This window comes from Triturus cristatus, chromosome 7 (assembly GCF_964204655.1).
Source record: "Triturus cristatus chromosome 7, aTriCri1.1, whole genome shotgun sequence".
Lineage (NCBI taxonomy): Eukaryota > Metazoa > Chordata > Amphibia > Caudata > Salamandridae > Triturus > Triturus cristatus.
The window spans coordinates 185849951-185877650 of record NC_140590.1 but is presented as its reverse complement, the minus strand read 5'-3'; the positions used below and the strand labels follow the sequence as shown (position 1 = coordinate 185877650).

General features: G+C 45.4%; 1 protein-coding gene across 5 annotated transcripts in view; it reads right to left on the bottom strand.

Annotated features, from left to right (window-relative positions):
• Nucleotides 1-27700, bottom strand: part of LOC146809180 (uncharacterized) — a 337838-nt gene that overhangs the window by 20169 nt on the left and 289969 nt on the right. For 2 of the 5 annotated variants that reach the window (XM_085615976.1, XM_085615981.1), the window contains 2 exons: nt 7608-7662; nt 6075-6850 (listed from right to left, as the gene is read on the bottom strand). In XM_085615976.1, coding sequence (XP_085472102.1) covers nt 7656-7662 — 7 coding nt within the window. In that variant the 3' untranslated portion in view covers nt 6075-6850; nt 7608-7655. Of the gene's footprint in view, nt 1-6074; nt 6851-7607; nt 7663-27700 lie in introns of those variants that run through there. The other 3 variants (XM_085615974.1, XM_085615979.1, XR_014966353.1) reach the window with 2 other exon arrangements.

Below are 27700 nucleotides of genomic sequence, written 5' to 3'. Positions count from 1 at the left end.
AGAAGTAGCTATGGTAAAGGGAAAAGTGTAAGAGTTCCAGCAGAAAAATGCTTTTATCTTTAGTCAGTGTTGAGTCAAGGAGTCTCCATTCTACTGCTTCGAGTCCTTCATTGCTGGCTATGGATGTGTAAAGTGCCACTACATCAATGGTACATAGAAGGTAATCATTAGTAAGATGGGGTGTGATCGCTTCCAATTTCAGTAAACAGTCCGTGGTGTCCTTAATGTATGTTTGCCAGGATTGAACCAAAGGTTGCAAATGGTAATCCAAATATCTTCCTATTGCCTCATGCATTGATCCACAGCCTGCTACTATGGGTCTAAAAGGTGGACTTTGTCTGTTTTTATGTATCTTATGAAGCATGTAGATATGCGGAACCTTAGGTGTACGGTGAAATAGAAATTTCCTGGTGTTGGCGTCAATGTTGCCATCATCTTCACCTTTCTGTAGAATACAGTTGAGAATTTTTAGGAATTCCTTTGTTGGATCTTGATCCATTGGGATATACGTGTTCACATCCTTCACATGTTCATTGACGTTTTTTGTGTAAAACTCGGTATCCAAAACTACTAGGGCTCCTCCTTTATCAGCAGGTTGGAAAGTGATCGAGGTGTCTTGGCGTAAAGCATTCAAAATGCGTGATTCTTTGGAAGAAAGGTTGCAATGCTGAGGTCTTTTGTATGTAATAGATTCAAGATCTTTTTTAACCAAAATCTCAAAGGTGTCCAAGGTTTTATGTGACACAGGAGACATGAATTTGCTCTTAGGTCGAAATGGTTGTATGGTTGGAGATTCTTCTTCTGTTCTGGGATTTAACGAAAAAAAAATTCTGTCGTAACTTCCGCATGAACTTGAAGAGTGAGATTTCAGTTTCCAAGCCATATGATGTGTAAGTAGGCACGAACGATATACCTTTGTTCAAAACCTTGAGTTGTTCTGTGTTAAGTTGTTTATGAGATATGTTCACTACTAGGGAATTGTTTTCTTGACTGACCTCTGTGGTCTTCCTGTTTCGGTGGTTTTTTTGGGCTTTTCCCCTGCGGGTATGTCGTCGCCTGGTGTGTTGGCTTTGTCTGGAGGGGATTTTGAGGAGTGGCCCTCGGCTAAAAAAGAAGAAGATTTGCTGGTGGATGCGGTAGCCGTTTCTTCTGATTGTTCCTGAGGTTGAGATCTTGAACCGACTGTAGGTCTATGAAGAAGTAAATCTTGTTCATTGGCTACACTTTCTTCAGATGAAGAAGTTCCGGTTTTTTTAAAAGGGCGTTTTTGAGCATAAACCTTGGCCCATGAGTATACCTCGTCAAGTTTATAATCAATTGTGTCCCTTTTGAATTTCCTGATTTTGCGTTCATGTACTTCTTTGGCATGTGCATCCAGTCTTTTATTAATGTCCTCCAGTGCTTGATTCCAGTCCTCTTGTTCCATATTATTTGATATTTCATCCTTGAGTTTGTTGATGTCTTGATCCAGTTCTTGGAGTATGGACGAGATCTCTTCGATTATGAGTAATATCAAGTCCAAGGAGCATTTGTTCAGAATTGCATACCAACGAGACATAAATGATTTGTTGTACTTGAAGAGCATAGGTCTTAGAGCTATTCTTAAGCCTCTGGGAATCCGTTTCACTTTATGGTACTCGATGAGTGTAGTAGCGTGGAGACGTTGATTAATTTCTTTCCTCATTATATATTCCAATTGTCGTAGCTGTTGTATTGTAGTTCCAGAGGAGGAACTGAAAGTCCGTGTGTCTTTGACTAGAGCGTAAATTGATGTGGCTTGATGAAGCCAGAGGCTTAAGAATAGCTCTTCAAGTACAACAAATCATTTATGAAATATCAAATAATATGGAACAAGAGGACTGGAATCAAGTACTGGAGGACATTAATAAAAGACTGGATGCACATGCCAAAGAAGTACATGAATGCAAAATCAGGAAATTCAAAAGGGACACAATTGATTATAAACTTGACGAGGTATACTCATGGGCCGAGGTTTATGCTCAAAAACGCCCTTTTAAAAAAACCGGAACTTCTTCATCTGAAGAAAGTGTAGCCAATGAACAAGATTTACTTCTTCATAGACCTACAGTCGGTTCAAGATCTCAACCTCAGGAACAAACAGAAGAAACAGCTACCGCATCCACCAGCAAATCTTCTTCTTTTTTAGCCGAGGGCCACTCCTCAAAATACCCTCCAGACAAAGCCAACACACCAGGCGACGACATACCCGCAGGAGAAAAGCCCAAAAAAACCACCGAAACAGGAAGACCACAGAGGTCAGTCAAGAAAACAATTCCCTAGTAGTGAACATATCTCATAAACAACTTAACACAGAACAACTCAAGGTTTTGAACAAAGGTATATCGTTCGTGCCTACTTACACATCATATGGCTTGGAAACTGAAATCTCATTCTTCAAGTTCATGCGGAAGTTACGACTGAAATGTTTTTTTTCGTTAAATCCCAGAACAGAAGAAGAATCTCCAACCATACAACCATTTCGACCTAAGAGCAAATTCATGTCTCCTGTGTCACATAAAACCTTGGACACTTTTGAGATTTTGGTTAAAAAAGATCTTGAATCCATTACATACAAAAGACCTCAGCATTGCAACCTTTCTTCCAAAGAATCACGCATTTTGAATGCTTTACGCCAAGACACCTCGATCACTTTCCAACCTGCTGATAAAGGAGGAGCCCTAGTAGTTTTGGATACCGAGTTTTACACACAAAACGTCAATGAACATGTGAAGGATGTGAACACGTATATCCCAATGGATCAAGATCCAACAAAGGAATTCCTAAAAATTCCCAACTGTATTCTACAGAAAGGTGAAGATGATGGCAACATTGACGACAACACCAGGAAATTTCTATTTCACCCTACACCTAAGGTTCCGCATAACTACATGCTTCCTAAGATACATAAAAACAGACAAAGTCCACCTTTTAGACCCATAGTAGCAGGCTGTGGATCAATGCATGAGGCAATAGGAAGATATTTGGATTACCATTTGCAACCTTTGGTTCAATCCTGGCAAACATACATTAAGGACACCATGGACTGTTTACTGAAATTGGAAGCGATCACACCCCATCTTACTAATGATTACCTTCTATGTACCATTGATGTAGTGGCACTTTACACATCCATTGCTCACAATGAAGGACTCGAAGCAGTAGAATGGAGACTCCTTGACTCAACACTGACTAAAGATAAAAGCATTTTTCTGCTGGAACTCTTACACTTTTCCCTTTACCATAGCTACTTCTCATGGAAGGACATATATTACCAACAGATTACCGGCACATCCATGGGCTTTCCGGGAGCCCCAGCCTACGCCAATACCTTCATGGCTCATTTTGAGCATCAACATGTGTTAAATAATCCAGTTTGGCAATCGAACTTGACCCTTTTCTTGCGATACATAGATGACATTCTGATCATATGGAAGGGTTCCAAAACCCTTTTAGAACACAGCATTGCGGAATTAAATCAGTGCAATCCAAGAATTCAATTCACCTATGATATTCAATCTGAAAAAATCCATTTCCTAGATTTAGAGATCCACAAATCCTCCCACGGATTAACCACCATGATGTACAGGAAACCCACAGACGTCAATAACGCATTGCATTATTCAAGTGCCCACCCATATTCTCTTAAGAAACATTTACCTGTGTCTCAGCTCACCAGAATTAAAAGAATCACTTCAGATCAACACCAATGTGAGATCGACATCAAACAACAACTGGACAGATACAGATTGAGAGGCTATCCTGAAGACATCCTCACTGAGGCAGAAAAACAAGTGGGACGTAAAAAACGAGAAGATTTACTCCTTACCACTCCGAAGACCTCGTCTAAACGTGAAGTTTTTGTATTAAAATATTCAGTCCAATCTACACAGATCAAATCTATCATCAGAAAACGATGGGATATAATTGAACAAGAGCCTGACTTCCATGACTTGTTCAAGGATCCTCCACTATTTGCACATACCAGACCAAAGAATCTGAGGGACCTTCTCAAAAGTCACTCTAAACCCATCACGTCGAAAAATGCAGGCATGAAAAAATGTCACAACTGCGGGCAATGTAGCAATGTAATTCCAGGCAACGTGTTTACACACCCTCACACAGGCAAAAAAATCAAACTCCAACACACTTCAGACTGTAACACAGAGTGGGTAATCTATGCTATCAAGTGCCCATGTGGTCTTGTATATGTAGGGAGGACCAGTCGCAAGATCAAAACTAGGATCATAGAACATAAGAGCAGAATACGCAATAAAAACATGAACTCCTCCCTTGTTACACACTGGATTAACACATCACACACCATCCCCCAATTGCGTTTCACAATTCTTGAACACCTTCACTTGCAGACAGATACTGATATGAACCATGTCCTTTCATGCAGAGAGACGCACTGGATTAAATTCCTAGGAACGGTGATTCCGGGTGGTCTAAATGATCACTATGAATTATTATGTTTTATCTGAAATGTTATGCCAGTGTTTACTATAACTTTCCTCTGTAAAGGATTTGCACTCGTATCCAAGTTTTCCTATTTTTTACTTCTTGCATTCACACCTGTTTTACGCTTTCTCTAGTTACCACTTCTTGTTTGCATTTTGTTTGAAACTCATTTCAGCTTTTCCTCTCAAGAACTTATACACGCACGCAAGAGTAAGGATTACCTCACATTATTGTCCTACACTTATAATCATCTGACACATAGTCCTATTTCCAGATGATTCACTTTTCGTTAGTCCTTTGTTTGTGTCGACTCTTTGAGAGCGGAACGTTTTTCATTATTAACCTTCACCTACGTCTTCCACACATGCGCTCATTCGAGCTTGCTAATGCCGGAAGCACTTTGCAGACACACAGACTTCGTTGGAAGGTGAGACGCGGTAACAAATTTAATCATGCAGCCTATGGCAGTTTTGTAAAAAAAAAACGCAGCGTGTCAATTATTTTCTGGTGCTTTCATTACAGGCACTGTTCTCGTATTTATCGGTGAAATCGTAAACCGTTAAATGACACTTGACAGCGGAGGCGGGTGAGTTCACACGGCATCACGCTGTTCCTTTTGTGCTAGTATAACACAGGCACGATTCGCATGGTGGCAATAGTTCATAGATTATATTTTGTTTACAGACGTTTCTTCACCCAACAATTTGAGTACCTTGTTTAACACAGGGCTCGTCACCAGCGTGGTAAGCACACAACCATCGATGAGCACCGTCTTCAGTCACTTTGTTTCATTTTTTTACTTCTTTGCACTTCAGCATTTGTATCATACACTTTTCGGTGACACTTAATCAGTATTCACACTGACTATCTTATGCGGCTCTCGTTAATAAGGGTCATCAACTTTTTCTTGCTCTTTTCTTTCGAGTGCAAATTCTACATACTTAAACATGTATTCCCCTCTTTGCTAACTGCACAAATGTGCTTTTTTTGTAGCTCCGGTTGGAGGTCGACTAAACCGGACCGAAAGAATCTTTAATACAGCCTATTGTGATTTCATTTAACCCCTGACGAAGGGTTTGATGTTAACCTGAAATGCATTGGGACTTTTTATGTAACATTTGATGTACATTTTGATTCGTGGTTTTGAAACGCATGTTATGTATCAGATGAATTGTGTTGTTAACAGTACATCGATATTTAAGTGCTTCAAATATTAAGTAAATAACAATTTATCTTGGCATCCTTTTTTCTATTTTGTCAATGAACTGCATGACCTCAGCAGTAGCATCAGAGCATTAAACAGTCTTGTTATGTAGTCTCCACTAATCAGTAGGAACTGCGCGTTTGTGGATGACAAAGTTAGAATGGTGCCAGAGTGATTCCATGTCCAGGGTATATTGTCCCTAGGACCAGCTAGCTCACAGTGCCACCAGAAGCCCCCCTAAACCTAAACAGGGAGAGAATGGTTTTGGTAATTACTGGACATGACAACCCTTTTCCCTCAGAACCCATAATGACAGACCTAGAGCTTTTTGCTCAGTCACTTATGCTCTCTATCACTCCGTGAAATATACAAACAATACACAAAGGAATGTTTTTCAATTTTTTTTTTAAACCATATTGATTCTTATATAGGAAATGTTTACTGCAATGGTCAATAGGTAGAAGCAGACAAATGTTATGAGTGTCAAAACAATGAACAAAACAAACACTTCCACCATCTTGTTTGGACAGCTTATATATGCATACATATACAGTATTATAACAATCTAGCGTACTCCTATGATGCAAACCCTAACCTAAGTGTCTAGGGTGTGAATGTATGGTCTGCCAAGAAAACCCCTTTTGGATGATCTAACCCCTTTACCTGGTGGGTAAGAGTGTAGGACCCCGTCTTGGTCACAAACTGGATACCACTTAAGGAGATGTCAATCAGCTGCAAATGGCACTATTTCCAACCAGGCCAAACTCAGGCACCTGATAGTCTAGTGCTACCATCAGATTCATATAGACCAAAAGTATTATTGACTAAATTAAGCTCCTTATTTAGAGTTTGATGAATGGATCAAAATGTGACGGATATCCTGTCTGCCATATGACAAGTTCCATGGGTTATAATGCACTTGCTGTACAGGGAAGGTTTTATAATGGAGTATCCCATCCACCAAAACTCTAACAAGGCCCGAAGCATTAACAGTACCCTCCGCTTATGGAATACACTAGATATGCCATTAGCCTACTGGTCAATGAAATTCCTTAAATGTCGCCATCCATCAATCTCAGTGTTGTCATTCACCCGCAAGGTTCTTGCTGTTGTCTCAGCAATCAATCATGAGACATCCGCTTGTTCCGATGTATAATCGTCAACCTGAATAAACATGAAAAGAAAATATTAAAATCAAATAACCTGACTGCACATTATTTTTGTGAGTATTTTATGATATCCAAAATGACTTGGACATTGCTTCCTGTTTCTGAAAATGTTCATTTATCACATAAAGGCATAACTGTCTTTGCTTTCCCTTCTATCATGTGATAGGCAATAATATCTTAAGTAATAGTGCTAATTAACCAAGAAAAGCGCAAAACCACAGAATACCCAGGTATTCAACACAAACGGTGGTCCAAATTTAAACATTGCAAATTAAATTCTATAATGGTATAAACGCTTAGGGGGATATTTACAAGCCCATTGCACCATCACAGAGTCACTTTAAACTGTTTTATTCAGTGAATTTCTGGGGGTGTTTAATATTTACCTTACTCCTTTGCTGAGCACCACTTTTGACTCTGCCAAGTGGTGGTTTGGCCACATGACCTAGCCTGTGGCTCCATCCAATTCACTTCTGAACACAGCTTTTTTCCTTGTACAGCAAAGGATTAATAGTTGGGACTCCAGCCAGGCACTGCGCCCAACTTCCCCCAACAGACAACCCAATCCTCGACCTTGCATGGCCTTTGTCTTAGCATGGTCTTTGCCGCAGATGGCAAATAGGGAGTCTCTAATAACTTCAAATACAATAGATTATATTTTATCACGAGGTGCATGTTACTCCATATAACAGTAATGACATTGCTATTTTGAGTAATGAGCTTTATTAATTTAATCTGTTCCAAAAACTTACCCTAAGTACAAATATGGAGGTCTGCAAATCTCAGAGAAACCAGCACCACTAGAGTCTGAAACAAGTGTAGAAAATTAGAGGCAAATTGTTGTTACTTATTCGATACTCAGTAACTAAAGGGCATCTGGCTGTAGACCAGTTGATAACCACCAGCAGTGTCTTCTTAAAGCGTTCAGCATGAGATTTAAGCATGTGTAAAAGGGGCATGCACCCTCTTTCTATGAAGGCTTTACTCCCTATTCTTGTGTTTGTCCAACACATGGAGCTTTTTGGTCTCATTGTGTCTTGAGTTGTATCCCTCCACTACTGTCATAACCTTAAATGAAGTGCATGGAGAACTATTCTCTCTTCCTCTGCGCATTTCTCCATGCTTCCCCCTCTTTTGTCCCCACTTTTTACATAATTAAAAAGCCCCCAATACCTGTCTGCCCCCTGTAGCTGTGTGTGACCGTGCATTTGCACCACTCATCTTGGAATGGTTTTTCTTTTGTTTTACGAGAAATCATTCAGAAATGGCTGCCAAAGGAAGTCTTACCCAGCACAGGGAAGACAGTGATGATGCTTTAGAGCTCTGCGATTAACTACTCTTGTGACGTTGTCCTAGAAGCGGGTCTCTGCAGCTGCGAGGTACCTCAAACATAGGGGATGACATGACTAAGACAGCAACGTCTCAGGGTACACCACTACGAGAGGGCCACTTCAGATACCCACCTAGAACTACAGAGAACATTGCCATAGAAGGAGTACAAGGGATGCTCATTCCCACCAAACTTCGAATGCATAGAATAGAAGGAAGCCTGCCCTGCCAAGTACCAAGCATCAGGGGTTAGACTAACGCAGTTTCGTGCTGGTGTATGTATCACTGGATTAAAAACATGCATTAGTCACATTTATAGCAACCCCGGACCACCTGGGATGCTACAAGGAGCTGCAGAGGTAGTAAGCAGACTATCTTCTAGTTGTCTATGTGCTAAATATATATACACATAATCATGATTGCTGACTGCCCAGAAATCACCCCAAAATGCTAGTACTGTTGTGCACATAAATAAACAGTCAAAACCGGTTGCTATGAACTACACCTACTGTTAGTGACGCAGAGCATCACCTGATTACCTGCCATGGTGATCATAAATTTAAAATGATGTCTCAACGTGGACTTTCTCAGCCCATATCCTAAGTAATTAACTCTGCTAGACCTGTCATCCTTAGGTTGGTCTTCCCCCAAACCAGTTTACTGCTTACCTCCTCTTTTTGCTGAATCTTTCAGTTGTCCTTAGGATGCTGAGAACTGTACCATTGCTGACTAGTGCTGAAGTGCATGTTCTTCTCCTCTAAACATGGTAACATTGGTGTATATGTTAAAGTCAAAGTGTGATATCCCGGTATTGTATAGAATGCCTAGGTAATGTATAGAATGTCTGATGGTTTTCGGCAAACCATGAAATTTAAGTTTTTTGTGAAAATGTTACATACTTTTCCTAGGCATTCTATACAATTCCTAGGCATTATACAGAATGACCAGTACCATTTATGCAAAGTGTTAAAAGGCCACAAGATGAGATTCCTAGGCATTCAGCAAAGTGTGAAATCCCGGTATTGTATAGAATGCCTAGGTAATGTATAGAATGCCTGATGGTTTAGTCTAGAGGCAAACTAGGAAATATAAGTTTTTGGTGAAAATGTTACATACTTTTCCTAGGCATTCTATACAATTCCTAGGCATTATACTGAATGACCAGTACCATTTACGCAAAGTGTTAAAAGGGCACAAGATGAGATTCCTAGGCATTATACAGAATGACCAGTACCATTTACGCAAACTGTTAAAAGGGCACAAGATGAGAAGCCTTTATTAATTAATACGCATTTGAAGCTGACAGAACAAAACTACGAAATAAAGCACAGGATATTCTTACTGGAAAACAATGAAAGCAGAACTGAGATTGAAGTACTTGTTACACTAAGAAAGGGCGGGGTACACGTGGAATTGTACTCACTTTTATTCTACACACAAAAACACCTTATATTTTGACACTTTGATCTTGTACATACATTTCACGACTTAAAGAAGAATGCGAACAGAATATTGTTACCGATAAAACACAAAGCAGAACTGGCATGACCTACTTGTTGCAGCACAAAAACACCTTCTATTTTGGCACTTTGATCTTGTACATACATTTCACGACTTAAAGAAGAATGCAAACAGAATATTGTTACCGGTTAAACACAAAGCAGAACTGGCATGACCTACTTGTTGTAGCAGGGAAGGCTAGAGTGACATTTTGAATTGCACTTAATTTTCTTTTTCACACAAAGGCACCTCATATTTTGGCATTTCGTCTTGCACATACACCTGATGAATCCTTAGCCGATCGGAGAGGTATTTCGTGGTCAGGAACGTCTTCAATTCTCATTAAGTTCTTTGGACATACGGTGAATTGTGATCTGGCGTAGAGTTGCTTCAAGATTCCTTGTGCAGTTCCAAGTCGGTAAAAGCCATCTTCCGTCACATTCATAACAACTGCCAAGAGATTGCGTGAGTCACCCCGCCCTTTGTCGACGTCGGGAATCGGAACTCCCACAGTGGTACCCAAAGGCACAGGAGGATTTTTTTTGTCAGAATCCCTTTTCATTTTTTTGGCCTGAATCTCAAGGTTCGATTTCGATTCCATTTTACTTTGGATAACTTTCTCAATTTTGAAGCAAACATTGCACAAAATGCTAACCCCATAACCTTCAATTTCGTCACCGTCATCGTCTTTAGGAGAATGTCCACAGATGGCATGAACATTTCGGCCACACTTTCGACATGTATGAGCACCGCTGGTTTCTTTTAAGCAGACGCAACAGATAGCGGAAGAAGAAGGATTTTCGGTAACCACGGAAATGGAAGGCTCTTCGATAACCATGGCTTCATCACTGTTTTGGTTTCCTCCATCATGAATTGCATTCTCATCTATGTCTTCTGCAGGGAGCTGTGCTTCTTGCATTGATTCATCTCATCTTTCTTCCTGCTGTTGTGTTTGTACGCTCTCTATTATTTTTTCGAGCTCTTCCTCAGTCTCTACGTCTTGTAAAATGTCGTCAGGCAGGGACGACGTCGAGAGACCTACTCTAGCTTTGCAGCTGAACAGAGCTTCGTATGGTGACCTCTTAATCCCAGAATGAAAAGTGTTCTTCATAAATTGGACGAACCGCAATCCCTCACTCCAGCAGCTAGATTTTTCATCTCGCATCCAAGCACACAGCATATGTTCAATGTCCTGATTAGCTCTTTCGACGCTCCCCTGACTTTGTGAGTGGCGCGGCTTACCATGGACGATCTTCAAGGTGGGCCAATACTCCTTTAGGCTGCTTACCACATTGTTTGCAAATTCCCTGCCGTTATCGGACTGTAGAATCGGTGGAGCACCAAGCAACGTAAATATGTCGAGAAGCTTGTAGGCTACTTCTTCCGCTCTCTTTGATTTCAGAGCCCTGAGAACTACAAACTTAGTGAGATGATCTTGGTACACCATTATAAACGTGTACTCCCTGTCAGGATGGGACTGAAAATTGATGAGATCGACCTGACAACGGGAGTTGAATTCAGAAAAAAACATTGGCTTGACCACAACACCTTTTTAATACCTTTTTGCTTCTTCTGGCAAGGTTCACAAAAGGTGAATGTACAGCTCAACATCATGACGGGTAATGTTCTTATACTTGGGTGAAAGTTCTTTCAACATCCTGTCCCGTCCTCCATGACCAATAGCCAAATGGGCCTTATAGAGTATGTCAAATAACTCGGAGTCCGCGACGTAAAACTGAATAGCACTCGTACCTTCTTTAACAGGATAGATCAACTTAGTCGTATTCTCGACCATCATTACGTCATAGTGTTTCACCAGCCAATAGTCCCGTGGTTCCTTCTTAATGGTCGTCTTAGCCTTTTTCACATCGTCCACCAACTTTTGGTAACTGGTTTCGGTTAGGAAAACACAGTTTTAGCAGCATTGGCTCTTACTTGAGATAATTCATCGTAGAACCGTCGTTGCATGTCCGTATGGCGTGATTCCTGTCTTGGCACTACACTCCCTTCCGACATGGTGATACAAGAACCACGGGAAAGGATGACGGCAGAGCGTCTGTGGAACCTCAGCCAGATGCTATACAGGACCTCTGACCCTGCTTGCAGGCAGGTCGCTCCCCACACCACTGCACGGCTGCCACCTGCTCTTTGCCTGGTTACTTGTGCTGTCTCTGCCCCTCGCTTGCTGGCAACTTGTGCTGTCTCTGCCCCTAGCTTGCTGATAACTTATGCTGTCTCTGCCCCTCGCTTGCTGATAACTTGTGCTGTCTCTGGGATTAGGCCTATTATATACTTTGCCGGCAGACAATCCGGCAAAGTATAAAATGCCTAGGCAATGTATAAAATATCAATCATTTCATACTTTGACGTTCGATTTTCAGGCATTCTATACATTACCTAGCCATTCTATAGAATGCTGGATTTCACACATTGCCGGGCGGGAATAAAATGGCGGGATTAGGCATATTGTATACTTTGCCGGCAGACAATCCAGCAAAGTATACAATGCCTAGGCAATGTATAAAATATCAATCATTTCATACTTTGACTTTCGATTTTCAGGAATTTTCAGGCATTCTATACATTACCTAGGCATTCTATAGAATGCAGGATTTCACACTTTGACTGTAACATATACACAATTGGCATATTTAATTTACTTGTGAGTACCTTGTAAAGTGGCAAACCATATACCCAGGGCATGGAAATTAAATGCCACTAGTGGGCCTGTAGCACTGATTGTGCCACTGCAGACCCTGTGTGTGCAGTTTTACTGCCCCTTTAACTTGGAATTGAAAACCATTTGACAAGCCCTAAACTCTACTTTAATTACACATATGTCACCCCTAAGGTAGGCCCTGTGGAACCCATACTGCACATTACTATAAAGGTTAAAATGTAGTACATGTACTTCTAGGTTTTGCAAGCACTAGTTGTGAAAAACACTTGAATTCATTTTTCAATACTATGAGACCTACTCCTCTCATGAGTTAAAAAAAATTGGGAATTCCTTAATACACCTTTAAGCTGTCATTTCCGATTAGAATGGGGTAGCTGTACAATGTTCTGTATCTGTGGGATGAATCCTCGTTACTGGTAAAGTTTAATTTAACATTACTATTTTAGAAATGCTACTTTTAGTAAGTGGACATTTCTCTGCGCTTATTACTGTGTGCCTGCAGCCTGTCTCCAATACACATCTGAGGTGGGTGATAGCTTCACGTTGTGCATTTCTTCTACACAGCCACAAACGCAGTAAGGTTAGGTGTGTCTGAATGCTCTTCTGCATTCCAATGGCTCTTCCTGGGGAGGAAGGAAGAGATGGCATGACACTTACACCGGAATAGGCAGTGCCCTGTCCCCACACAAAGGGCTGATTACCCCCTACTGATAGTCTGGAGCCAGGGCTGGGAAGAATGGACCAATTCAAAGGCACAGTTGGATATAAGTACTGCATCTTTGACCCTCTAAACAAGACACAACTGGACCTGTGAAGAAGTCTTCCAGGAGGAAACACTGCTGTGCTTCTACAAGTACTGCCACTCTGCTAGACTGCTGCTCCAATCTTCAACGTCTCGATGCTGAAGCTACCCTGAGTGCATGGTTCGTTGACGATGCAGCGTGATATTTATTGCTGTATGACGATGAAGCTTTCCCCAAGTGTGTGGTTCAAAGACGACAAATCACATCCAAATTCCTAGGATTGGTGATTACGCATCACCTCACTGCTCCTTGCATCTCATCAAGGACGATGACGCAGCCCCCTCCAAGGATACAGTTTTCAGCGGGCCAAGGCTGGTCCCTGAATCTGACATGCAATCCATAAGGGTCACCCTGAACATTTGGATTTGCTCTGGTCAAGCAGGAGCCAGTTTGTGCTCTGTGACTCTAATCACTATATTTTCATTTATACATTAAAAATTCGTAACTCCCATTCTACTTATAGGATTGTTGTTCCTTTGGTCTTAGTATATTCATAAAAGTACTGTCTATTTTTCTAACTCTGTGTGGAGTCTTTTTGTGGTGTATTAATTGTTTTAATGTGTGTGTTGCTCAAATACCTTACAGATGGCCTCTTTAGATAAGCACAGGTTAACTTTTAATAAATATGTAGCTTATCCTGACCAGGATTGCACTTCCTGCATGGATAGGGTGTATACCTGTACCAACCAGAAACTCCATTTTTGACACACCCCACTCAGGGAAGCTCAGCATTGCTGCAAGAGCCCTCCTTTCCACACTTGCTCAGGCAGAAGTGCCCAGGTATTTTTTTTCCAGCAGAAACACCACTGTGATTGCAGGGAACACAGCTACCTTCTTCAGTCCAGTAACCCCTCCACACTCAAATTCCACCATGTCTCACTAAAGAGCTTGAACCAAAAAGGTGCACCTGGCTGAGGCTGCAGCACACATTCAAAGATCAAAAGGTTCCAAGAATATTTTTTGTGCAGGAATGTACCTCTTCCCGCACAAAAACTATCCTAAAAATAATACATGCACCCTTCCACTATGGTACAAGGATGCCTGTATTAGCACATGGCAAAGCGAAATGTACCAGCACTGAAAGAAAGCAGAACTGGGTAATTGTTTTGAAAATATGTCTTTGCTCTCTCTCCCTTTCACGTAATGAAGCACATCAGCTTCACTTACAGAGCTGTGGTGAGTGAAATAATTATATATTCAGGCCTACATTTATCTGAATGTATTAGTACTATTATTGGCTTGATATATAAAACAATTTAAGGACAAACTGTTGACCAGATGTTTATAGTTTATAACTTTTGCTACACCTACTTTTAGTCAAAGCAATTTGAGCATTCCTTATCTGATCATAAAACCCAGCATAGGTTGCAAGGACCGGACACTATCCTCTGCAGCAGGGATCTTGTTCAGTGAGGTTCCTCACCCAGGAAAATTAACAGAATGAAGCACTAGATGTCCTGGCACTAGTGGCACAATAGGAAATGTCCCAGGCTCCCCCTCTTAATGATGTCCCCAGTTCGAAAAACGTGTGCCATAGTACTATTCATTATTCCTAGTTGAGGAATTCAGGAAACTGGCCTGCTTTGCACACTTTAATGTTTCAAAGTATGTGCTTCTAACCCCCAGGACACTCAGTCAAGAGCATCAAGAGTTCACCAAGAGCCAGGGGTTGGGACAAGCAGTAGCTCACCATAAGATCCAACAATGAGTTTTATAACGGGATCATCTTTAATATACGCTATTAGACCTGGAAATATCAATGCTACTTGGCACCAAATTTGCCCTTCAATGGATCCTTGTTGAATAATTTAAAGTGTACTCACTCCAAATACAGTCCTGCAAAAGAGCCCTGTATTGTTATTTTTCATCACTACCCAAAACAAGAGTGGGTAATTTGCTCACTTGCAACCTTCCTTGGATGTGGTAGCCATTTCTCAGGTTTCATCCCAAAAATTGAATCCTGATTCCCTGATACCCCATGGTAGGCACAATGTTGAACGAAAAAGTTGATAGAGCAGACATACGAATGTATCATTACCTTCACAGAGATTTTAATTGGCCTAAGGTTATCTAGAGTCACCAAAGTAGCCGGGTGATCTTTGGTTGGTCCAGGTATCTAAGCGTCCTTGTAGGTCAGTGTTCATCAGCATGTATTAGTTCTAGAATTACCACAGTTATTCAAGTAATACTTGAAGGGATCAAATGAACTATAACTGATTTATTGAGCCATTCATAGTTTCACTGTAGCAGCCTTGCATACTTATATATGCATGGCTAAATCTTTGGCGTAATATGCTACTGGAAGGATAAACCAGGCAGCCTCTTATGCTAGATAGGAGCAGCTGCTGCCTGCCTGTTGTGGCCTGACATTCACAGTCATTGGGAGCATGCTATTAAATAATCAGCTTGTCTGCAGGAGTGGGGGGATAGGTTAGTCACACTGGCACCAGCGGGTCCACACTTCTCTGCAACAATGGATGGGAGGGGTAGGCCAAAACGCAGTCTGATCAAGACACTGCTGTGCTGTCCTGGGTGACCGGGCACCCCACAAAACAGTTGTTCTGAGCTGCTGTGAAAATGTGCTGGGTTGAGAAGGGCAATGAACAGGTCTGTGGGGCCCAGACCACCAGGCGGCAATACAGGATTAGGGTAACCTGATCTCATGCGCTCTGGTCAGACCATTATGGGGGGCATAAGCTGCGAGGGTGCATGGCCTTTGCACTGCTGGATGGACTTTACAAAAGCCAGACCTAGAATCATATAATCCAGGTGGGATGGAAGCTCTTTACTTGAAACAGCTGAGGCTGGCCAAGCAATCCATCCTAAAACAGGCAAAGTGTGCTCAATCAATCAGGGTACAGTGTTTAAACTGTCCCTGATCAGGCCGCCATGCACAGGAATTTCCCCTTTGCATCTGTGTTTACTGTATGGGAAGCCTGTAATATTATTTATTACAAACATACACATTTTTTATTATATTTCTAAACCCGAACAATACTAATTAGATAAACTAAAATTATAAAATTAAATTATCTTGCTACAACATAAATCATTTTTAAGAAAGTGTGGGGGGCAACATGGCCAGCTAGTCACATCTGCCGGAGATCCGGCAGCCCAATTGATATACTGTTAAAAATACCGACCTTCCTTGTGCCATAGACGAGAAATTGGTGAAGGCAACAGTCCGTGGAGACGGGTGTCAGCTTCAAAGGAGGTCCTCACCGTATTGAGAAACATTAAACGGCCCAAAAAAGCAGAAACAGAGGTCCGGAGTGCCCTACACAACATGGCGGATGGAGTGCACTGAATGAGAAGTGGGTTCCAGCAACAGAGACACACAGCAACAACGGAGCTTCTGCTGCACTACCGGAGCTTGAGGGGCCCTGAGACTTAACCAGACGGTGGCTGGTGAGGTAATGCATGGGTCCGCGTCCTAGGCGGAGTATAGGACAAGAAGAGGCCCGAGTCCATTTGCAGGTGAGAGGGACTGCGCATGGGAGTAAGAGAGTGAGGGATGCTGTGCAGTGTGGGCCTGGTGAGGGTTCTCCACTGTTGGTGGGTTAGGACCATGCAGGGGCCAATGCGGGGGCTGTTATTAAGCTGGCGGCTGTGGCTGAACACCAGGACTGCCCCAGTGATGAGAGCAGGGCCAGGCCAAAGACGCGAGCAGGAGGAGCGCTACAGAGATGGGACCTCGCTGCCTTTGCTGGTCTGTTCTTCCGTCTTAGAGACTGGCGCAAGGTGGGGAGCCTTCCCCTGTGGGGGGGGCCTGGAAGAATCGTGAACCCGTGGGTGACTAAGAACCCAAAAGAGAGCAGGGGACTTTAAAAATTTGCCAGTGCACATAGCCTATGGCAACAGGAGGAGAAAGCCCAGGGAGGAAGAGGATTGAGAGGGCATAGCGGTGGGCCATTGATGCCCAACAAAGAACATCGGGCCTGAAGAGTTGTGGCCAGCGGTGTGAGACCCCACTCACGGAAAGAAGGACTGACAAGGCGGCTACAGGCTAGCCGATTTTGAGGTTTCCAGACCTCGAGGTGCAGGGAGTGGTGAAAAAGTTCCTCTACCCTCAGTCAGGGAGGGCACATAGGAGCTGAGAGAGGGTGGGAGGTGCACAAGAGAGTCAAAGATCGAGGACCCTGGGGATAAGCAACCGCCGCAGGCCTAAGCGGGTTACTGGGCCCACTGGGGAAAACTGAGAGACCTGGTGGAGAGGAAACAAGAACAGTGGTGTGTGAGATTGGCGAGGCTAGTGGTCTGAAGTCCTAAAAGAGGCGGTCAGAAACGTGTAAAATGGTGCCTAAGAAACTTGGAAAGACAGTGATCCCTGGAAGACTAGTACACACTACTAGGCAGGCCACGGTGCCCCAGGGTCACCCTGATATGTAACGATATGGCCAGAGACAGTAAGTGAGCAGCATGGAGAGTACAAATCCACTGGCCAGTGACAGGGGAGAGGGGAAACACCTCAACATAAGGGGCAAATCCTTTTCTGGATCAAAGATAAGTGAATTGGCACGGTGGCTGCCTGCATCCCTCAACTCACGCATTCCCCATAAACAAAACTACATGCCCCCCCTGGGAAACATAACTATCCCCAGAGGTAATAATGGTCAGAGACAAAGAACAGAAGACCCAAAAGCAAGGTAAAATGGATAAATACACAAATCTACTTCCCAATCATCGGGGGAGGGTCCCTCATGGCCACAAGATAATACACCATTCTTCAGGCAATCCAGGCCTCTCACGAAGCAATAGAAGGTAAAAATTGCAGAAATAGGATCAGAGGTATCCCTCTTGTGCCAAGACATGTGTAACATGGAAGAGAGGGTAAACCCAGGTCGGAGACCCACATTTCTGAAGTGGAGGACACAACACACAAATTAAATCGGATGTCAGCCCCCTGCAGGCAGTGATGCGTGAGGTGACCTGGAAGGTAGGCAATGCGGAAAACAGGGCACGAAGGAACAACCTGTTCTTTACCGGGTTCCCGGAGGGAGCGGAGGGCAAAGATCCAGTGACCTTCCTAACATTGTGGCTGCGCGATTCTCTGCCCAAGATGGGATTCTCTCCCTGCTTCATCATTGAACGACCCACAGGATGCCTGGCATGTGGCTGACCCCCAGCCCCACCCCCCGCAGCCACTGATTGTGAGGTTTCTAAACTACTAAGACCAAGACGTAATTATAAGAGATGCGTGAGGAATATGGGAACTTATGCATGACAACAGTAAGATAATGATATTCCCAGACTATTCGAGAGAGGTTCAAAAGATGTGGAGGACATTTGACTCAGTGAAGATGAAACTGAGAGCCATGCAGGTCAAGTACATGCTCCTTTTTCCAGCCAAACTGAAGGTCATTTTCAGGGTACCAGCCAATTTTTCCAAACCTCTGAGGAGGCGTGGGTCCAGGTAGAGGAGCGTCCCACACTGAGACGTATGATGAGAGCTAGTGGCTCGCAGACCAGAGATGCACTGCCACAGTCAGACCCAAAACCGTAGAGAGTAAATAAGAGGCGCCCGCTCTCAAAAGGACAAAGAAGGCGAACAGAGACCCCACTAAGAAGAACCCCTGGGGGACAAAACAATAGATGGAATCAGACTGATGAAGTGACAGCCCATAATAGGAAGACACCTACAAAGGAACAAGAAATTGTTAACACTGAGCCCTCGGACATAGAGTTCCAAACAGACTCGGAAAGCGAACACACACTTCTAAGGAACATTAACAATATGGAAAATCAAGATGCCGAGACAAGTCAACCGGAACACACACTTCAGCAGCAAGAAAAGAATGGCAAGGAAGGAGGTAATACAGGCTATAGGGAAGCCGGGTGGCGGAGCGGTGAGAAAACCCCTGCACAGGAACTGGGGAGCTTAGTACCACTGAGCAAAACAAACTACTACTAGACTATATCCTTGTTTGAACTGAATATTGTTTGGAACAGCAAGCACCGGGCTCCGTGTTGCTGAGCAGAGTAACTCACTCTAAGACTATATCCTTTGTTAAAGTGATTAACGTTGAGAGGGTTTAGGGGAAGGGTGGGTCTACAGACTTCTCAAGCCGTGCTTATGCCGAGTTGTCATGCTGACAGTAAGGGGGATGGGCAAAGGAAGGGGGAGAGAGTGGGGTGGAGGGGTGGGGGTAGAGGCTCAAGAAATGTGCAGTTTAGTTGTTAGATGTGTTTCTTATATTGCTAGCAACAGGGAAGTAGACTTTAACAAAGCGAGACATATGGAGAGAGGCCCGGGGTTAGGTTGGCCCGGGCACACAGATGCAGGCAAAAATCCAAGCATACAAATAGAGGCACTCCATACCCGGCACTGACGTGGAACGTCAACGGGCTGGGAAGCAAGATTAGGAGGGGACTAGTCACAAAATACATCAAGAGGCTCAAGCCAGACATAGTTTTTTACAAGAAACCCATTTGAAAGGCACACACTGCGCCTGCATAGGGAAAGGGACATACAAAACACTGGCTCATGACGGATTTTCCCAGGGGGTGCGAGGAGTAGCCATACTTATTAGGAAATCCCCTCCATGTCACACATCAAAAACTTGGACGGACCCCAATGGGACTTTTGTCACTGCATAGGGGACCTATCAGCTTACACTAATTAGCATCTATGCCCGCCATGACTGCAATCGCAATCCTTAGATGCACTTGCCAAACTTTTGGAGGTGACTTTAATGATGTGATGGACCGGCACCTAGACAGGACTCACGTGGCAACTGGAGTTAGGGTCCCCACAACACTAGCCGACTTTGCAAAGACAATAGGGTTGATTGACCTATGGTGAGGACAGTATCCTATGGATTGCGCCCATTCTTATTTCTCTGGGGCACATAGTCTTTTCAAGGCTTGACTATTTCCTGGCACTAGTGTGAGAGATACGAAAGGTAGACAGGGTGGAATATCTTGCAAGGGGGGTCTCAGACCATTCACCACTGTGGTTGACAGTAGGATGTGAAGAGAATAGACAGCATGTGGACTGGAGATTAAATACCTGGGAACTCCAGGAAAAAATCGATAGCGGAAGTAATCTGTACAGAATCTGAGTTATTCTTCCACGAAAATAAGGGCTCAGAGATGTCAGACGGAACTCTCTGGGAGGCCTACAAGGTGGTCTTCCAAGGCAGGGTGCAAGATGCAATAGCGCGAAAGCATAGGGAGTAGACTCGTCAAATTAAAATCCTAGAAAATAAACTCTTAGAAATGGATAGATGTTTTACTCCAAGCAATGAGGCTACCCTAATACGGCAGTAAGAAGACACACGCAGAGAGCTCTGCGCCTTGACGGACCTGGAAGTCCAGTATGAAACCCAAGCTTCACACCACAGGCGTTACGAAGTGGGAGACAGAGCAGTGAGACTCCTAGCCTGACTGGGCAGAAGGGAGAGAAAAGCAAACTGGGTCCCACAGATCCAGGAGCTTGGGACATTGCGAAGGCATTCGCATGATATTATATGGAATTATATGAGTTTCGACCCCTAGTGAATGATACACAGATAGCACAATATCTTAGCAACATCGATACTTTTACAGCAGGAGAATAGGGAGTACTCAATCAATCAATCAGCACATTTGTAAAGCACACTACTCACCCGTGAGGGTCTCAAGGTGCTGGGGGGGGGAGGTGCTGCTACTGCTCGAACAGCCGGGTCTTGAGTAGCCTCCTGAAGGTCAATAGGTCCTGGGTCTGCTGTAGGAGAATGGGGAGGGTGTTCCAGATCTTGGCGGAGAGGTAGGAGAATGATCTACCACCGGTGGTCGCTCTTCGGATGCGGGGGACGATGGCGAGGATGAGGTTGGTGGAGCGGAGCTGGCGTTTCAGGGTGTAGAAGGTGAGCCGTCTGTTGAGGTATGCCAGTCTGGTGTTGTGGAGTGCTTTGTGTGCGTGGGTGAGGAACTTTAAGGTTATCCTCTTGTTGACCGGGAGCCAGTGCAGGTCTCTCAGACGGGGTGAGATGTGGCTGTGGTGAGGGATGTCGAGGATGAGGCGTGCAGAGGTGTTCTGTATACGTTGCAGCCGTTTCAGGAGTTTGGCCGAGGCTCCCGCATAGAGGGCGTTTCCGTAGTCCAGCCTGCTACTGATGAGGGCCTGGGTGACCGTTCTTCTTGTTTTGGTGGGGATCCACCTGTAGATCTTGCAGAGCATGCGTAGGGTGTTGAAGCAGGAGGATGGCATTGACCTGCTTGGTCATGGGGAGTGTGGAGTCATGGATGACCCCCCAGTTGCGTGACTGGTCGGTGGGTGTCGGTGCTGCTCCCAGTGTGGTTGGCCACCAGGAGTTGTCCCAGGCTGACGGGGTGGAGCCAAGGATGTGGAACTCCGTCCTGTCCGAGTTCAGCTGCAGTCGGCTCTTTTTCATCCACTCGGCGACGGCCTTTATTCCTTCATGGAGGTTGGCTTTGGCGGTAAGGGGGTCCTTGGTGAGGGAAAGAATCAGCTGGGTTTTGTTGGCATAGGAGATGATGTTGAGGTAGTGCAGTCGGGCGACTTGGGCGAGCGGTGTCATGTAGATGTTTAACACTGTCAGGCTGAGGGATGATCCTTGGGGTACGCTGCAGATGATCTCGGAGGCTTCGGAACAGAATTGGGGAGGCGGGCGCTCTGGGTTCTTCCGGAGAGGAAGGAGGTGGTCCATTCCAGAGCCTTGTCTCGGATCCCTGCGTTGTGGAGGTGTGTGCGTAGGGTGCGGTGGCAGACCGTGTCTTAGGTGGCTGAGGGGTCCAGGAGGATGAGGGCCACGGTTTCACCATTGTCCAGTAGGGTCCTGATGTCATAGGTGGCAGCGATGAGGGCAGTTTTGGTACTGTGGTTGCTGCGGAACCCAGACTGGGATGGGTCCAGGATGTTGTTCTCCTCGAGGTAGCGGGTCAGTTGTCTGTTGACGATCTTCTCGATGACCTTCGCCAGGAACGGGAGCAAGGAGATGGGCCAGAAGTTCTTGAGGTCTCTCGGACCCGCCTTGGGTTTCTTGAGTAAGGCATTGATCTCTGCTCGCTTCCAGCTCTCCGGGAAGGTCACGGTCTCAAAGGAGATGTTGATGACTTTGCGGAGGTGGGGTGCAATGGTGGTGCTAGCTTTGTTGAGGATGTGGTGCAGGCACGGGTCTGACTGAGAGCCGGAGTGGATGGTGTTCATGATTTTGATGGTGTTGTCATCGTTCACGTTGGACCAGGTGAGCATGGGGTCGATGCGGATGGTGGCCGGGGGGTCCGAGGTGTCATTGGCTTTCAAGGCGGTCAGGTTATTGAAGCTGTCGTGGATGTCTGCGATCTTGCAGTGGAAGAAGGTGGCAAGGGAGTCGCACAGGTCTTGTGATGGTGGGATGTTGTTGGAGCTGGGTTTGGAGAGTTTCTTCACAATATTGAAGAGCTCTTTGCTGTTGTGTGCGTTGTTGTCTAGGCGGTTCTTGAAGGAGGCCCTTTTGGCAGTTCTGATGAGGTGATGGTGTCTGCGGATGACGTTCTTGTGGGCCTCATGGCTGTCCAGTGTCTGTTTGCGGTGTCATTTCTTCTCTAGTTTCCGGCAGGTTTGATTGGAGGCCTGGAGGTCCGCGGTAATCCAGCTGGCTTTCTTGTCGGTGTGTCTGTTGGAGTGTTTCCTGATCGGGGCGAGAGTGTTGGTACAGTCATCGATCCATCGCCTGAGGTCGCGGGCGGCGGTGTCGGTAGGGTCAGTGGGTGGGCTCCAGGCGAGGGTGGTGTTAAGCTGGACATCTGTGACTTTGCTCCAGCTGCGGTGGGGGATCTGTTGAGTGCTGTGGTGCGTGGGGCGTTTCCGGAAGGTGAAGTGGATGCAGCGATGGTCAGTCCAGTGGAGTTCATTGGTGTGACTGAAAGAGACGTGGGAGATAGCGGAGAAGATGGTGTCAAGCGTGTGGCCGGTGGAGTGGGTGGGCATTGTGACGAGCTGTCTGAGTCCGAGGATCAGGGTGGTGGAGTTGGTGTCGTTGGTGTTCTCAAGGTGGAAGTTTAGGTCTCAGAGGAGGATGTAGTCTGTGGAGACCATGGCGGGAGTGCTGACGAAGTCGGCGATAGAGTCATTGAACTGAGGCCGGGGTCGTCTGCAGATGAACGTTCCTCTGAGGGTGGTGTTGGGGTCCGTGGGGATCTGGAAGTGCAGGTGTTCGGTGATGCGGAGGGTGTCGTCGGTGCTGGTCGAGACCCTGAGGGTGTTCTTGAGGACAATGGCAATTCCACCTCCTACTCAGTTGGTGCGGTCCCTGTGGGTGATCTAGTAGCCTTCCAGGATGGCTATGGCAATGACGGGTGCGTAGGAGGTGTTCATCCAGGTCTCTGTCAGGGAGGCGATGTCCGGGGTGGACGTGTCGATCAGGTCCCATAGTTCAACGGTGTGTTTGCATGCAGAGCGGGTGTTGAGTAGGATGCATCTGAGGTGGTTGCGTCCTTTCTCGGTGGGCAGTTTGGCGGCTCAGAGGCTGGTGAAGCTGCAGTTCCGGCAGGAGAAGGGTCTTTGGGTGCGCTTCGGGGCGGCCAGGAAGCAGGTGTGTGATCATCCGGTGTTGTGTGCATGGAGGGTGCTTGCATGGTAGTGGCGTCGGTTGTCATGGCGGTCTCGGGGACCAGGGGACTGGCGCTGGGCGTGGTAAAGGCGCGGACGGGTGGAGATGGGCTTGCCTTAGGCGAGCTTTTGGCACGCCAGCAGCGTGCCTGCGGTGTGCGACCGCTACGTGGTCACGCAATGGCCGCCATAAGGGTAGGTGGGAGGGAGGAGCAGCTGGGAGGGGAGCAGGACGAATGGCCATGAGGGGGGCGGGCTGCAGGGATGCAGTGGCGGGAAGGGAGAGCGGAGACGGGCAGAAAACGCGGGGCACAATACAGGCTAAATATGGAAAAAGAACAATACAACAAAATCAAGCAGAAGGGGGCACAGTGGGCAAAACGAAATTACACTGGCAACAAAGGTACAGAAGAAAAAACAGAAGGCAGACAGTGAAAAGGGGCACAGGGGGCAAAACGAGATTACACTGGCAACGAAGGTACAGAAGAAAAAACAGAAGGCGGACAGTCAATCATAAGGGGGCACAGGGGGCTGACAGAGACTTATGGTTCCCCACTGGCCACCAGGGTAAGGCGCAGGTGGTAGCCTGAGGGTGGAGGAGGGACTCGAACTCGCAGCAGCAGCATGGTTAGGGAGCAAGGTACACGGGCACAACAGGTGGTGCTGTGTGGCGTGGGGAGCAACCTGCCTGGGACAGGGTCAAGGGTCAAGGAAGACATTACTCTGAGTAAAGTACAAGAGGCCATAACTTGACAAAAGTCAAGGAAAACCCCTGGCCCAAACTGGCTACCGGCTACATTTTTTTAAACAGGACATGAGCTTGCTGGCCCCCCACCTCCCTAGCATGTTTCTGCAGCTCTAGAATAGAGGTCGCTACTACCTGATCTTTGCAAAGCTACAATGGTAGTCATACCTAATCTGGGGAAACCCCCAGATAAGTGTGAATCCTACCGCCCAATATCATTATTAAATATCAAAACCAAATTCCTGCCCTCCATTTTTTTTTAGCGGCACTTTTTTTTTTTTTTTTTAACTGTGATCACATCACGGCTTTCCCGAGATCAGTACGGTTTCATGTCCATGTCCCAAGGTATTATCTCCACCTTCCAGCAAATTGTCTCTACACTGTGAAAGACAGATCATCCTTGCAGATGCTCCTTTGGGAGAAGGCCTTCGATACTGTCCACTGGCCGATCATGAGGCAAACCCTGGTGATGTTTGAATTTGTGCAAGAGTTTATGGCCTGTGTGGAGCTACTATACACAGGCCCTGGATCCAGTATCAGGGTTAATGGAATGAAATCAGCTGATTTCCCTATCCAGAGAGGGACCAGGCAGGGCTGTCCCCTGCCCCCTGCTCTTTGAATTAGTATTGGAGCCTCTGGCCTGCCAGATCATTGCCCATCCAGGGTTGGGTGGCTTCCAGGACCGTTGGGGCTGCATCGCAGTCGAACAAACCTCGTTATACGCAGATTATCTTTTACTCTATGTCACAGACCCTAACAATACACTCCCCACGATTTTGCAATTAGTGAAGGAATATGGTAAACAAGCAGGATATAACAAACTAAAGAAAATCAAGGCTCTACCCCATTGTGGGCACCATGGAAGCACAGGTAATTCCCAAGCAACTTCAGATTACCAACGAAGGATTTAAATATTTAGGAATATTTATCCCAATGAATGAGGTAGAGTGTCTCACCCACAACACCAAGCGCATTCTAACAGAACTCCGGGAGGACGTGACCAGATGGCCACACAGCAGATAATCGAGGCATGGAAAGGGGCTCAAAGAAAGATGAAATGGGAGAAAAGATTAACTAAAAGCACACCATTGTGGGAGGGCAGGCGACTGTCTGAGCTGGAGAAACTGCGGCGCTTCAGGGGATGGGACACAGTTGGGATCACTACACTAAGCGACATAATCAAGAGGGGGGACATCAAATCATTCTCAGACCTCCATGCAGAATATCAAGTGTCTCATACACAGCAATAAAAATACCTACAACTACAACACACTTGGAGGGCACAAAAGCCTGATATCACAGACATCCCTGAATATGCACCGCTGGAAGGGAGACTTCCACAGGAAGAAATACCCTCCAAAGCAGTCTCTTGGACTTCCAAACCCTGATAAACAACATCCCTGACAGACTGGTATCTCTGAGAGGTAAATGGGAGGAAACTACCCCCTTAGAAGATATAGATTGAGAAGAAGCATTGATACACCCGAGAGAGGTTGCCATTAAGCTCTGTCTATGGCTAATACAATTCAAAATTCTCCATAGAGTGTATTATGACCGAGTGAGACTCCACGCGATGGGCAGGGTGGAGACGCCCAATTGTCTACACTGCAAAACCAATCAGGGCACATATATACACACACTGTGAGAATGTCAGCAAGTACAAAGATATTGGTCAAAAATAATACAGGAACTAAGCAAGATCTTAGAAACGCAGATACCCCCAGATCCGAAATACATTATTTAAGGCATCCCTACAAACATAGATATTTCTAGATATCAACAACTATTGTCTAATCTGGGGCTTATAGTGGCCAAATGAGACATTGCCAGACACTGGGGAAGAGAAGACCTGCCCAGTAGGGCAGAAAGGCGAGCAAATATGGACTTTTATATGGGGCAGAGAAAACAACCTACAAGGCTAGAGGGTGCCCTAAACAATTCAAGAAAGTTTGGCAACCTTGGTTGAGACATTATGGTCTGGAGGTGGAGAATAGTGGATCCGATTTTATGCACCTCAACACGCAGGAACCATGAACCTTAGATGGATAACCTCACTACTTAAGGGGAAGCAACCCAAGCAGGCCACATCTGGGGTATTGGGTGGGAAGAGCAGGGAACAATGGGGGACGAAGACCCAAAATGTATTCTCTGTATGCATGACAGTAACAAGTAATTGTAATAAGGTAACATCCGATGTATACATGACTTACCTGTTGAGATACTGGCAAATGGTTAAAAACAAAATAAAAAACAGTTTTAAGAAAGTGTGGGACACTAAAGGGTGACATTTACTATCCCCACTTAAATTTAGACAAATTTGAGGAAAGTGTTGGACACTAGGGGGGTGATTAGTATAGTGGGTGGATCGTCACCGCCCGTATGGGGATAGCGCTCCGCCCACCAAAAATCACTGCCCGCCACCCACTTCCCCCGCCATATTACTAATATAAGTAATATGGCGGACGGGACCACGGCGGACGGGAACACCGCCTGTAGGCAATCCGCCCAATTGCCTATCGGGCGGAAAAGCACAGCAATATGGTGGCGGTGCCTTGTAGGCACCGCCATCCATATTACTATGATGGCGGAGAAGTGCCTTTCCATGGCAGAGACTCCACCATGGAAAGGCATGCGTTTTTTTCTTTGGGGACCCTTTGCGGGTCCCCGGGTATTGGGGGGATGGGGGGTGCACAATGGGGGTACCTATGGTACCCCCCTGCTTTTGCATGCACAAGGTGGCAGGCACCGCACGATGCCTGCCACCTTGTGCATGCAAATGCGCAACATGCATATATTGCATTGTGGCAGGTGCTGTTTCCAGCACCGCCCGTCATAATGCAATGTGTGCCGGATGCCACCACCACCATGGCGGTGGCATCGTAGTTGCCAGTGCGGGACCGCCGCACCACTGGTGGCCGGTCTCAGCACCGCTAATCGGCCCCTAGATGTGTGATATTTACTATACCCACTCCAATCGAAAACAATTTGACCAAAGTGTTGGACACTAAATGGGTGGTGTTTACTATTCCCACTCCAATTGATACAAAGTTGAGGAAGGTGTTGAACACTAAAAGGTTGAAATTTACTATGCCCACTCCAATCTATACCAGTGTAGGGAAGATTTCGGACACTAAAAGGGGGAAATGTATTTCCAGTACAATATAAAACCAATTTGGCAATTGTGTTGGAAACAAAAATGGTCATATAGTCTATTCCTACGCCAATTATACCAATTTGCATAACGTTTTGGAAAC